Here is a 14,813-nt window from a genome sequence, read left to right on the forward strand (position 1 = left end):
TGCATTTCTCTGGATGGCCCCCTGGGGAGCAGAGCTGGATGTTCTGCTGAACCCAGAGCTCTGGAGAAGTAGAAAGGGCGCAGAAATGGCTCTGAGCCAGACTGTGGGGCACAGCTGATGGAGGATGACTCTTTTTTTTTCTGCTTGTGCTTTAAACACAGCCCTCATCAATCCTCTGGCCTCAGTGTCTGAAAACCCCTGGAATTACAGCAAATGTAGTGTTTATAAGAGAGAAAGAATATTACTGTCACCTTCCAACACTGATACACAAACCTTTATGTGGTATGTACTGATATTGTACCACTTTAATTTAGAAGATCAACTAAAGGCACCATGCTGTAAGCACCATACTTCCCTACTGTAACAAATACACAAGTAAATATTAGTTTCACGGAACTGTAATCATATTATTCCATAAATTAACACTTAATCAGCAAACTTTGTTTCAAAATTCTTAAGGGCCAGTCTCTCTTTCCAAGTATATTATTTATAAATGATTTATAACAGTGTATTCAAAATATGAAAAAGACAAATTTACAAAACAGTAAATTCATAAAATTTCATTTTAGAGGATTAACTGCTGCATGATGTCAAAAGAGTGTAAAATCCAACATTTTTCTGCAAATATTTCCCTCTCTCTTGAAATTGCCGGTTCTCACTGTCAAATGGGGCACCCCTGCACTAAATTACTTCAAATAAAGGAACTGTTACAGTAGCATCGTACTCGCTACTCAATTTTTTACTTATTTCTTTATTTATTTCTGCTGTTATTGTTTGACACTCTTTACTGTGTGCCCTCTTATGCCGTATGCCACATCCACGTCCATGTTTTTGTCACAGGGTCACTATTAGCAATTTCATCTGATTCGGAACAGATGCAGCATATAACTGATACAGTTTGTGGACATGCTGAGCTGTCACACTGCAGTCTCTCTGTCTCTCTTCTCTCTCTCTCTCTCTCTCTCTCTCTCTCTCTCTCTCTCTCTCTATTTTGTTCTCTTACTTTGTGTAATCAGCAGACTTATCCAGGGACACTTTGCTTACTGCTACTTTGGGAGGATGAGGACTGTGTGGCTTCGTCTGTGTGTATAAAACAGAGATGGGATCATTAGCATTTTGTGAGCCAGTGCATTGGCCAATTTCAGTTTGACAACTAAATTACAATCATAGGCAAGAGCTGGACCCCTAAACTTACTGTAGAAAAGACAACAAGCTTGTTGATGCCTTTAGTTATTTTTGTTGCTCATTTAAACTTTTGTTTGAGAGTTGAAACGTAGCTGTAAATGGAAAATTCTGTGAATAACCTGCTTTTTATGATACACGGTGGGTCTCATTTAAATGTGTGTTATGACCCAGGCAAACTACACACAATGAGGCTTAATCTGGCTTAATTTCTTCACATTTTCCACTTTAGAAACTGCTTTAGAAGCAGTTACCAAGAGACATGAAAGATTCAGATTAAAATCAGTAACAAGAATGCCTCAGGTTTACAGCTTCACACAGATTTCTTTAAAATGTTACACAGTTCATTTCAGTCTTTTTAATGAGGACATACACAAAACATAGTAGTAAATTATTTATGTGCACAAAAAATATGTAGGGAGCAGTGGTTAAAGTAAGAGCGGTATATAAACAAACATGTAAACAAAGAAGCACGTATAAAGAAAGGCTAGTGAGTGGACAGGACTATAACATCATGGTTTGAGTCAACAGAGCTGTGTTCAGGAATAGTGTGAGCCATGTGGACAATAAGCAGTTCTAGTCAGAATGAAGGAAAGCCCAGTTTCATTAGTTGGTGTACAGCAGAGACACATGTAGATGGCTCATGGGAAGTGAACAAGAACCCCCAAATCTTGAGGCTTGTTTGGGTGGGAATGGGGATGGGTGGGAATGGAGGTGGGTGGGTGGCAATGGGGGTGGGTGGCAATGGGGATGGGGGGGTGGCAATGGGGAGGGGATGGGGGGGTGGCAATGGGGAGGGGATGGGTGGGTGGCCATGGCGATGGGTGGGTGGGTGGTTATGGAGGCGGGTGGGTGTCAATGGGGGTGGGTGGGTGGCAATGGGGATGGCTGGGTGGCAATGGGGATGGGTGGATGGGTGGGTGTCAAAGTTTTTCAGACTTCAGCAGACAGGAACAAGCCCATCTTTATCCAGCTTTAGGCGACTCAGGATGGACAGTTGTGTGACTCATAAAAACATCCATATAGTTAGTTCTGATATTTGTTTCCAAGTGACTCTTACTAGAATTTAGATTGCAAGCTGTAGCCCTGGCGGACCTAATTAGAACAGTATAACAAAAAACTGAGAGCCAGAAATGTAGCAGTGATGTGTGGCTTCACAAACAACCGACCTCAGTAAACACTGACAGCAGAAGGACAATAACAAACACATCTCAGATTTCCAAAATACTCTATGTCCGTTAAACCCCATCATTTATTATCAGAATGAAATATTGGCTGATCATAAACCAGCATGTCCAACTAATTGTCTTTGTAATATCAAACTGTATCTTAAGATGCAGAGCACCACATGGACTGATTTTATTGACTTACTAACTCATGTTTAGCAGACTGATATGCCACCACAAGGGGGAGCCTTTGTGTGCAACATCAAACGGCAGGATTTTGGCACAAACCAACACTATTAGGGTCTGTGTGCTTACACTTACTTACTGCCCCCAAACTTTGCCCTATGTAAAGTGAATAGATGCAGATTATAGAGTGCTAGGAAGCTTTAGAATAATAATACTTCAGCTGAGAAGTTCTGGAGAGGACCACAAGCAAAAACAGCACCCAAAGTGATAAGGATGAATAGCACTTAACGCTGTGTCCCTGTCAGTCAACAACAAGTGTCTGAGAAACCAACTCAGAATAATTTATCACAGACATAGTGTTATGGAAGTCAGAGGGAGGATGTTCAGAGCTACATGTAAGTACAGTAAACACGTAACGGTTAGTGGAATAAGTGAAAAAAAAATGGTGCATGGCCGTGCTTAATAATTCCTCCTTCACAAAGGCCAACCGCGGTCAATCTTCCTGGTTGTGAGGCTGAAGTGACGGGCCTGGGTTTGGTGACCCAGTTGGATGTTTTAGTATTCTCCCTGCATCTCCCTGTTGAAAACACGCGGCAGGTGTAGGCAACATAAACGTCTGTGTCAGCCCCAGCTGCCTGGCACCTGCTCAGATAGAGCTGAGTGTTGTGATTGCACCTGGGTTAGATCGATATCAGCCAGGCAACAGCATGAGGGGGGGAAGCCTCACTGGCCGCTGGCGTATCGATCCCTGTCCGTCATAGAAAGGGAGAGAAATATTCAGGGGCATAGATGAATATATACAGAAAAGTGGGGAAGAGGCAGCGCTGGAATCCTGTTAATAATGTGGTGTTTTAACCTGATCATTCTGATCAACAGAGTGCAACGATTCACGCATATTTCTAAAGGAGAATGAAGGTGTCATTGGAATGGTTTTGGCTGTTTCATGCTGGAAAGAACACATCCTTTCTATGTTTTGGGGAATAAAGGAGATGAAGAGTGAAGTGTGATGTTGATGGATGTGTGGTTGAAGGTTCTGTGCCTTGTTGGGGGAGGGGAGGGGAGGGGGAGGACAACAACAGGGAGACCCCACACTCTGCTTAAATACATAAATGGCCTATTCCTGCCTTTGGCTAGAGGCTGCAGTAAAGTCATGAGCGCTTATTCTCAACTTGCTACATTAACACACACATGTATAGAGCCCTGGATGCACAAAATACACAGGGAAGTGAAGAGGCAGGGAAGAGAAGGGTGGGTTATTAAAAAAAAGGATTTGTCAGCCCTCTGTGACGTTCTCCTTAGGGCTGACTCATTCTTCTTTATCCCTCTCTCCCCCTCTACCACTGTCTCGCTCCTCACTACATCCTCTCTCTCTATCACACTCTGTGAATCTCCCTCTCTTTCTTTCTCAAGCTTGATAGGGTTGTGCATAGGAGCTCTCTCTCACACACACACACACTCTCTCTCTCTCTTTCTCTAGCTCGCTCACTCTCTCTCTCTCTCTCGCTCACTTGCTCAGGGCTGCTATTGTCTGAACATTCTCCTCCTGAGCTGATTATCCAATGCTCCTCTAGGCAGCTCTGTTTTTTCCGTGCTGATGGTTTAGTTCCAGCTGTGACGCTACGCCTGAGTGGGACTCCTGAGCACTGACGCTTTCAGTAGCTCAGAGGGAGGGCAGGGAGTGCCATCTGCTTGGACTCCCTCTCGTTTTTTCTGTTCTCTTTAGGACCGCTGATCTTTTCTTCTCAGTAGCTTGACTTGCACCATGTAGCGAGTGATGCTGCAGTTTGTTGGTGCAATATGGAGTTTAAGTTTTAACTGACGGAGCTCGGGCAAGTTCTGAGCAAAGAACAGCAACTCTTCCGACAGGATGAACTGTTTCCAACTGCAAGTCAGTATTGCGCTTACCAACTGAGAGCGGTTATCTTTTCTATATACATTTTTTTCCCGCACTGTAAGCAACACTTTGTCTCAGATCAGCACTGGATCGCAGTCATGTTTTTGTCAACGCTGTCGGGTCAGCTCGAGGTCCAGCCGTGAATCCCCAGGTGTCCGAAAGCTCGGTCGCACCGGCCGCGCCACAATCTCCCAAGAGAAGCAGAAGACCGGGATTGCTCCAGACCATGAAGAAGATCTGGTCCAAGAAGCGCTTCCAGGTCAGTCCTGCACGTCTCTCACTGCTGCCCTGCTTGTTGTCTCAGAAGTGTCTCAGTGTCAGAGTCTGACCCATATGCTGTGAATGCAGTTAAGCATGTGTGTGTGCGTGCAGTGTGTCTGAGGCATGCCCCAGATTCGACTCCCTCGGCTGGTGTTTGCACGGCCAATTCTCTGACTGACGTGCCCCACCCTTCTCCTGTAAACAAAGCGAGTGTGTTTAGGTGACAGTGTAGCGATGCTTGCACCACTGAATACAAATGCACTCATTAGCCTCGCCGTTTTATTGATGCATGCTGCTTCTTGCTTGGGTGGAAGCCCCAGATGTGGAGTGCAGAGCCAGAGGGACAATGGGAACTGCCTGAGGATGTGAGACAGAGATACTGTGGAATAAAGGTCAAAAATCAGTTCAGTTTTGAATCCAGAATTCTTCTGCATGGTTTCTAAGAGCACTCAGCACAAACATCATGCTCGACATTTTAGAGAATTAGAGATATTTTATGTTATATCTAGTGTGTTTTCTTTCTGGAATACCTTACAAATTCATGGAAGGGATCAAGGTTTAAATATTCTTCATGCTTTGCATTTTTATGTGGAAGCATATGGCAAACCAGCATGTAGGTTATTACAGGTCCAACAGCAATAAAGCAGAAGTGCTTGTAGCAGCAATCCCATTATCCCTTATGGTGCATATTTAAATGGGTTCTTCTCAAATACCAGATACAATTGAACCTACCAGCTCAGATGCATAAGCCATCGTTGTAATTGTATAGTTTTATTCACTGGTTGTATTGGTTTAATTGAGATGCCGTTAACATGTGTGCAATGTTTCAGTTCATGAACTCTTACAAATGTAGATTTAGATTTGATTGGTTTTGTTGAAGATTTCCCAAACCTTTTGTTCAGTTATGAAAGGATCCAACAAGATTATTCTCTACACTGCTGTGTTAGATCAATACCCCCCCACAACAAGACTTACAAAAACAATCTAATCCATTTGTCATTGGCCAGATTTGAAGGTCTTATTTTTTTTCCACTTTTCACGTTCCCAGATCTTGTTGAGAACATGTCACACTCTCATTTCACAGGTGAGAAGAAAGTGTGAACATGACACGCTCCTTTTTTTTTTCCTCAGCTCAGAGGGCTGATAGAAATCAGTGCAAGGAAGAAATGAAAAGTGGTGTGAAGGAGAGCAGAGGGGAGAGGACAAGAGAGGGGGATGGGTGCCAACAAGAGATAATTGGATCTTTAGACCAGACAGGGACAGACAGGTGGAGAAGGCAGAGATGGACACAGAGGCAGAGCCTATAACAGCTTCCTGTTTTATTTCCTGTTTATTTTAGATGAATTAGATCTTAGAAATGAAACGTTTTATTATCTTGTCACAGGGTTTGAGCGCTATTGTCTTATTTATCTCTTCATCTAGTGATAAAATCGCTGGAATTGAAAGACTCAGGAACAGCTAATGTGTGATTAATGGCCGGTGAGATCAGATAATGCACATTAGCGTGGAGAGGGTTCCACCTCCTTTACTACATTCAGCTGCTGTATCGAATTTGACCACAGTGAGTGAAAACATGTGACTGCGAGGGATGTGTTCTCCAAGTGATTTCTTTGCTGCATGGCAGCAGGGTGTGATGAAAGTTGTATTGGCTGAAAATGAAATGACTCACTGGCCTAGGGCTGATAAAGTGGAGTTAAAGCAGAGCTCAGACAGCCATTCCCAGACACATCTATGCACAACCCAGGACTAACTGAAGTAAAGAAGTGACCAGGAGCCGTGATGATTCATCATAGTGACCAGCTCTGGTGTTCACGGTGGATTTCATTTATCCACCTTCTAGGGTAGAGGCTTTGGAGCTCTCCAGGGTACTGACAGTCTGGGCTTAGGCTTTCCAAACACATTATTACACACAGCATGCTTTTATTTTGTCTCTTTATTTGTTGGTTAGTTGTTAATTATATTGTTCTTCTTTAATTCTAACTTCTGTACCTATATTGCCAAGTTTATTTATCTTTTGTTGACACAGAAAGCCACTCCAGGGTCCTGTAAGGCCAAACGTTTTTTGCTGCTCTGTTCCTAACTAAACAATTAAATTAGATCTGTTTATCTGGTTTTAAACTCAGCCAGACCCACTACCTTGTGTTCCATTGATTTATCAGCTCCGGCTCAAAACTAATTCTCTTTACTGTATTTGTTTGGCGCAGAGCCCATTCACCTAATACTGGCTAATATTTCTTTATGACCACATTAAGCATGGTAAGCAAAACCATGTCTGTTGTAAACATTTATGTAGCAGTTATTCAACAGTTATTAACACTATCGGACCGTCCAAGTGTCATGGGTCATACATTCTCAAAACTCATACCTATAGAAGGGTGAGACTTTGAAGTTTACCATGTACATCTCTTATGTATGCGTTATTGTAACTGTCCCCATGTCTCATCACATTCTTGACTTTGCAGGGGGCAGAAAAACAAGGTTTACATTTTATTTGCCACAAATTACTATGGCTTATCTGTAGACGGTCATTTTCGCATGGTATAGGAGCAAATAATAAGCCAAGCCAGCCCATTTTGGCACGTCTGTGTCTAATACAGTCATGCAAACCAGTGACTGAATGTCAACAGCGCAAAGTGGACGTGACCTGTTTACTCATATCTGACCCAGAAAGGCAAGCGTGGCTCTGCTTCTCACGGCACAGATGGCAGGCTGGAGATCCTCTCTGGGTGGCTGGCTCACAGTGAGACGAGTCTGTCTGTCTTTGGCTGCGCTCTCTGGACTGCTGTCAGCTTGGAAAATGTAACGAGAGCTTGTTCATTCTCTGTTAGCTGCAGCTTTCAAAATGTCCTGGGACAATGGGGCAGTTGCAGGAATCCATGAATCAGAGACTGACATCATGTCAACATCAAAAGCCCTCACCTTCACCCCTACCACCAACGCTATCTATTGATGCCAATATCTAGTTTTCCTTTTATGGGAAGGGGTCAACCAAATGTGGACAAACGATCAGCTGTTTTTGAGTGTCAGTAGGTCACTGAATAGAACACTGAAGGGGCACTGACACTGTTAACATTCAAAATACTTTTGGGAGCAACCGGTGCAGCAGGTAGTGTCACAGTCACAAAGCTCCAGGGTGTGGGTTCCAGTCCCGCTCTGCGTTTTCTTCCACGCTCCAAAAACACACGTTGGTAGATGGATTGGAGACTCGGAAGTGTCCGTAGGTGTAAGTGAATGTGAGAGTGTGTGTCGCCCTGCGAAGGACTGGCGCCCCCTCCAGGGTGTGTCCCCGCCTTGCGCCCAATGATTCCAGGTAGGCTCCGGACCCACCGCGACCCTGAACTGGATAAGGGTTACAGATAATGAATGAGTGAATAAAATATGACATCACTAGATAAACTTTCACCGCAGTAAGAGTCAAGTCTTTTTCTATTTGATTGAATTACTTTTGAATCCTCACCTTTAGGAATGCCTTTGTGATTTTGAGAGCAGATTGATACCTGTAATTATTTGTTCAATAATCTAATCTAGCTGCAGTATTGAAACAACGATTACTGATGAATACATATCGTCAGTGATTCTCTAGTGAGTAACACAGTGCCAGCGGTGCTAAAAATAAATGCCCTTTAACGAACCAACTCTCTTTATTATGTTTTTTTCTTCCTGCACATTTTTGAGGAGCAGGTGTTCTTTATGAATCTAAAAGGAGACACACTGCCTCACAGGCATTTTAACATGTTCACTGCAAATGGCATAAACTAAAAATAACTTTTGGGATGCGATAGCAGTTTAATACTCAGGTTGGATGCTATTTGCCCTTGCATGCAGTGATATCAACATTAAAAAAGCTCAGTTTCAAAATCAGATGCAAGGTGTAATGACCTGTAAATGCAAAAACATGTAAGAAGTTTTGTATTTGGACTTTGGACACAATAATCTGAGTCACTGCCATTTGCCATTCTTGCAGCATGTGGCATTTCTTTGTTTGCTCTAAGATTGGACTAATCGAGGCACCAGAAGAATGCCTCTCTCGTGTATTATGCATGCCAGTAGCTCTCTTGAGTGCTACTTGCCTTTTCATCCATAAAAGATGCCAAACACGGGGGTTAATGACAAATTAACTGGCGTCATATCTACATGAATTCTGCTGTGCGTGTGAATTATTCAGAGCTTTTTAAGGCCCATCAATGTTGGGCGAAGCAGCATTCATTGCCTACTTCAGCCAAATGGACCGGATCTGCTGGGCTTTAACTGGCAAACCCAGTACTTTCCAGCAAACACAAACATTCTGATGTGGGCAGTTGGTTGTAATATGATGAGCCAAATGCAATGAAGGACATGAAATATGAACCATCCAGGTGCCCTCCATAGAATATTATGAGATTCTGTTTCTGTGCGTTGGGTTGGTGTGTCACTCCTTTGCTTAAAGCTCTTTGATAACTCTGGGTCTGCTTTCCTTGCTCTGCTAATGCCCTTCAGCACTGCTGCTCCATTCATCTACTGCCACTTTGACATACACCACACATGGCTAATGCTGTTAGAAAACCTTATCCCCAGGAGCACGGCAGAAATCTGTGATGCCACTGCCATTGGGAGTGCATCTCTCACAGTAACTAATGTATTGAGAGTGACAGGAGGCCTGACTGTTGTGGCTCCTGCCTCAGCCGCAGTCTCCATTTTGCCTCATTTATTGCCTTGGATTGGTAATAGGCAGAGAGAATCAGAGAGTGGTTGGGTGGCGGAGACAAAAAGCCAAGACAAGATCTGAAAATCTCTGCCATCCAAACAAGATAAACAAGTAAAAAAATGCTTGAAAAGGTGATACGTCACAGTGACCATAGCTGGCCATAGCTTGGATTTGGGAATGATGCCAAACCAGAGCTGATCAGATTCCAGTTAAACTGTCCAAAAAAACCCAAAATGTCATGTTTTCCTTGTTTCCATTGTTAGCTTCCAGGGTTAGCATTGTTAACTATACCAGTTGATAGCATAACAGAGAAAAATGTAATATTTTACACATTCAAGCACCATGGAAACATGTCCACATCAGTTGAACAGTATCTGTGTGTACAACTCATTTAAAGAGACACAGATAGACAGGCAGCCATCTTGGATTCTGTACTCGGGGTGGTACAGAACTTTTCAACACACCACACTCCTCACAGACACTCACCCGGAGGAAACCCACGCAGACACAGGGAGAACACACCACACTCCTCACAGACAGTCACCCGGAGGAAACCCTCGCAGACACAGAGAGAACACACTACACTCCTCACAGACAGTCACCCGGAGGAAACCCACACAGACACAGGGAGAACACACCACACTCCTCGCAGACAGTCACCCAGAGGAAACCTTCACAGACACAGAGAAATCACACCACACTCCTCACAGACAGTCACCCAGAGGAAACCCTCGCAGACACAGAGAGAACACACCACACTCCTCACAGACAGTCACCCGGAGAAAACCCACACAGACACAGGGAGAACACACCACACTCCTCGCAGACAGTCACCCGGAGGAAACCCACGCAGACACAGGAAGAACACACCACACTCCTCACAGACAGTCACCCGGAGGAAACCCACGCAGACACAGGGAGAACACACCACACTCCTCACAGACAGTCACCCGGAGAAAACCCACACAGACACAGGGAGAACACACCACACTCCTCGCAGACAGTCACCCGGAGGAAACCCACGCAGACACAGGAAGAACACACCACACTCCTCACAGACAGTCACCCGGAGGAAACCCACGCAGACACAGGGAGAACACACCACACTCCTCACAGACAGTCACCCGGAGGAAACCCACGCAGACACAGGAAGAACACACCACACTCCTCACAGACAGTCACCCGGAGGAAACCCACGCAGACACAGGGAGAACACACCACACTCCTCACAGACAGTCACCCAGAGGAAACCCTCGCAGACACAGAGAGAACACACCACACTCCTCACTGACAGTCACCCAGAGGAAACCCTCGCAGACACAGAGAGAACACACCACACTCCTCACAGACAGTCACCCAGAGGAAACCCTAGCAGACACAGAGAGAACACACCACACTCCTCACAGACAGTCACCCAGAGGAAACCCTCGCAGACACAGAGAGAACACACCACACTCCTCACAGACAGTCACCCGGAGGAAACCCACACAGACACAGAGAGAACACACCACACTCCTCACAGACAGTCACCCAGAGGAAACCCTAGCAGACACAGAGAGAACACACCACACTCCTCACAGACAGTCACCCAGAGGAAACCCTCGCAGACACAGAGAGAACACACCACACTCCTCACAGACAGTCACCCAGAGGAAACCCTCGCAGACACAGAGAGAACACACCACACTCCTCACAGACAGTCACCCAGAGGAAACCCTCGCAGACACAGAGAGAACACACCACACTCCTCACAGACAGTCACCCAGAGGAAACCCTCGCAGACACAGAGAGAACACACCACACTCCTCACAGACAGTCACCCAGAGGAAACCCTCGCAGACACAGAGAGAACACACCACACTCCTCACTGACAGTCACCCAGAGGAAACCCTCGCAGACACAGAGAGAACACACCACACTCCTCACAGACAGTCACCCAGAGGAAACCCTAGCAGACACAGAGAGAACACACCACACTCCTCACAGACAGTCACCCAGAGGAAACCCTCGCAGACACAGAGAGAACACACCACACTCCTCACAGACAGTCACCCGGAGGAAACCCACACAGACACAGAGAGAACACACCACACTCCTCACAGACAGTCACCCAGAGGAAACCCTAGCAGACACAGAGAGAACACACCACACTCCTCACAGACAGTCACCCAGAGGAAACCCTCGCAGACACAGAGAGAACACACCACACTCCTCACAGACAGTCACCCAGAGGAAACCCTCGCAGACACAGAGAGAACACACCACACTCCTCACAGACAGTCACCCAGAGGAAACCCTCGCAGACACAGAGAGAACACACCACACTCCTCACAGACAGTCACCCAGAGGAAACCCTCGCAGACACAGAGAGAACACACCACACTCCTCACAGACAGTCACCCGGAGCGAGACTCGAACACACAACCTCCAGGACCCTGGAACTTTGTGACTGTGCTGCCCCAGTTGAAATATTTTACTTGAAATTCAGAAATTCATCCAAGTTCAAAAGGAAAACCACATTAGACATCACACATAAAGTGACAACGGAACATTGGCCCATAGCTGTGTTGGGTAGTTGAAGGTCTACATATGTAGCATTGATTTTAGTAGCATGTCTCTGATTCATGGAGCCAATGAAAAGTGAAAAGCTGCCGTACCTTTCTCCTTCAGGTTTTCTCAGCACAGCCCTAGATACTGCATTGCATTTTCTGTATTGCATTTGTGCGATAGCTGGACCATTTCTACACTGCTTTCCCTAATGCAGCACTTGATTGATTCAGTGTCTTCTCTGAGAGTCTCAGAGCATAGATATTTAAAGGACATTTTTGGGCCTGGACACACAGCAGTGTGAGGGGATGAAACAGCTCAAATTACAAGCGTGTCTGTCACCAACTGCCCTACTTTCCAGACTGTAATCTAGGCTAACGGAACAAAGAGGCACACGTTCTCAAAAAACCTGGTGCGCCAGGTTGTAAAGAAATTATGGGCCGTAGCTATAGTGACAAAACTGTTTGGTCTCACTTTCATTCTCACTCTTCCCAGCAGGCTTCAGTGTTATCTAGCAGCTACCAATGTGTGTGTGTGTGTGTGTGTGTGTGTGTGTGTCGCAATTGCTTGCTGTGTGGTTTAGCATGACTGATAATTACATTAAGCATGCTTTTGAAATGTGTGCATATACTGAAATGTTTTCTCTCTCTCTCTCTCTCTCTCTCTCTCTCTCTCTCTCTCTCTCTCTCTCTCTCTCTATTTCAGAAAACTGGGCATTCAAACCGAACGTTTGGCCGGTTTACCCATGGTGTGTTTGGTTTTATAGATACCAGGTTATTACAAACAGAGATTTTACAGTCCCATCTCCAAGTCTGTCAGTCAGTGTGTGGTCTGTGTATAAGAATAAGGATGCAGCTGAGTTAGAGCTTGTAGTTCCACACGTCATATTGAATAATCAATAAAAAAATAAATGCAGAGCCCTCAACCTCACGTATTTGTTTTTTTTTTTACTGTTTCACGGCTGTTGGAGCTCATAAAGAGTTACTGCGCTGAATTAGGTTAATGGAAAATAGCAGAGAATACATTCATAAATGCACACGCTAACATTCATTCTCATATATGAGGCATCTCTTATTTCAGTTGCTGGGCTGCATTTCCATTGTTAGAATGATGCAGCACAAATTTGATGTTTCACAAATCGGATCTTTTCACATCAGACAATGGCCACGTTCTTATGTGCTGCTCGAATGGACAGCTGTCTGATTCATCCACCTAAGAATTCAAGTTTTTTACCCCAGTATTTACATGGCAGCAGTGCCAAACTTGAATTTTATTTCTCATTAACTAAAAGCTCTGTAAAACTTGCTTATCCTATATTTTTACATCCATCTTGCTCTAATAAATAAATGAACTTTGCATCAGTGTCCTATGCTAAAAGCTAGTTGGTTTAATGTGGGTTTACCCGTGTCTATTTTTATGGCTAAAAGTCACTAAACCTCACAAACTGACACCATTAATTCAATAAGGTAAAAAAGAAAAATCTGTTTATAAAAAGACCTTAGACAAGATAATATTAAGATATCTAACTAGATTTGCGTTACTGACTTTAATACTAGTCATATACTGACATCATCAGATTTTGATATTAGGAGCATGTATTTAAAAACGTCTTGAATCAATGACAAAAAAATGAGATCTAACATAGCACAAAAAGAAAGGAAATGTGTGTTTGTTGTAACAGTGCTTCTTGGCAATAAATCGTACACCGTTGGAGCCTGTTAATTTCCCTTTTAAATGGTGCCACCTTTGTAAGGAACGTGTGTTTGTGGGAGGAGCAGTGGAGCTGTGTGTGGGTTGTGTCCGTGAAAAATATACCAAACCCTCTCTGTCAATGCCAAACAGCTTATTGTGTGATGGTGTGGGGCGGCATCTCCCTCACTGGAAGAACCAGGCTTGTCATCATTGGAGGCTTCTCAGTGCAGAGAGAGAGAGACGAAATCCTGCAACCAGTGGCAATCTCATATCTCCACAGTCTGGGACCGAAATCTATCCTCCAAGATGACACCGCTCACCCCCCACAGAGCGGGGTTTATCAGAGACTACTCCCATTGAACCCTTGTGGGATCAGCTTGGGCGTGCTGTTGGTGCCAGAGCGACCCACACAACCACGGTGCCTGACTCCAGATTAATGCCAGTTTAAAGAAAGGGATACCATCCCTCAGCAGTGTGTGACCAGGCTGGTGAGCAGCGTGAGGAGGAGGTGGAGGCTGTTGTGGCTGTGTGTTGTTCTTCCACACGCTACTGAGGCTCCTGTTTGTTAAATGAATACATTGTTAAATTGCCAATACGTCTCATTTCTTCAAACTTCAATCATCCACTTCACCACACACCAAACAAGTCAATGAAGAAGAAGCTGTTTCTTCAAACACATGTTCCTTACAAATGTGGCGCCATTTAAAAGGGAAATTACCAGGCTCCAACGGTGTACGATTTATTGCCAAGAAGCATTGCTACAACAAAGGAATAATCTACAAACACACATTTACTTTCTATTTGTGCTAAGTTTAGTTCTGCCGGTGCTAACAGGCTTTTACCTTACCCCTAAGTCCTATAGCCTGCAGTTTATTGGTTGAATGTTTAGACCTTATAAACATACCACAATCTACAGGACATGATCTACTTCAAATAATACAGTGGTCCTTAAAATCAGAGTAATTCAGATCAGAAAACCAATTAACAACCACCTTGTTCGTCTAGAATTCATGTCACTTTAAGGGTTAACTTGCCACCATCTCAGAGCAATCAGCAAAACCTAATCTTTCAAAGCAAATCTACGAAAATCACACAATAGTCATTACACTGCTCATTGTAAGTCAGCAAGGGGTTAAGCATTTGTTAATAGAGGCTGCTAATAAAAGTTATTATTGGTTCATATCAGTTAATTAGATCATTT

The 14,813-nt window shown here is 44.3% G+C and overlaps 1 protein-coding gene across 1 annotated transcript in view; it reads left to right on the forward strand.

The window, feature by feature from the left end:
• Positions 1–14,813, forward strand: part of LOC136710444 (striated muscle preferentially expressed protein kinase-like) — a 102,058-nt gene that overhangs the window by 24,422 nt on the left and 62,823 nt on the right. The window contains exons 2-3 of the mRNA XM_066685942.1: positions 4,448–4,687; positions 12,626–12,668. Of these exons, the coding sequence (XP_066542039.1) occupies positions 4,448–4,687; positions 12,626–12,668 (283 nt within the window). The remainder of the gene's footprint in view (positions 1–4,447; positions 4,688–12,625; positions 12,669–14,813) is intronic.

This window comes from Hoplias malabaricus, chromosome 12 (assembly GCF_029633855.1).
Source record: "Hoplias malabaricus isolate fHopMal1 chromosome 12, fHopMal1.hap1, whole genome shotgun sequence".
Lineage (NCBI taxonomy): Eukaryota > Metazoa > Chordata > Actinopteri > Characiformes > Erythrinidae > Hoplias > Hoplias malabaricus.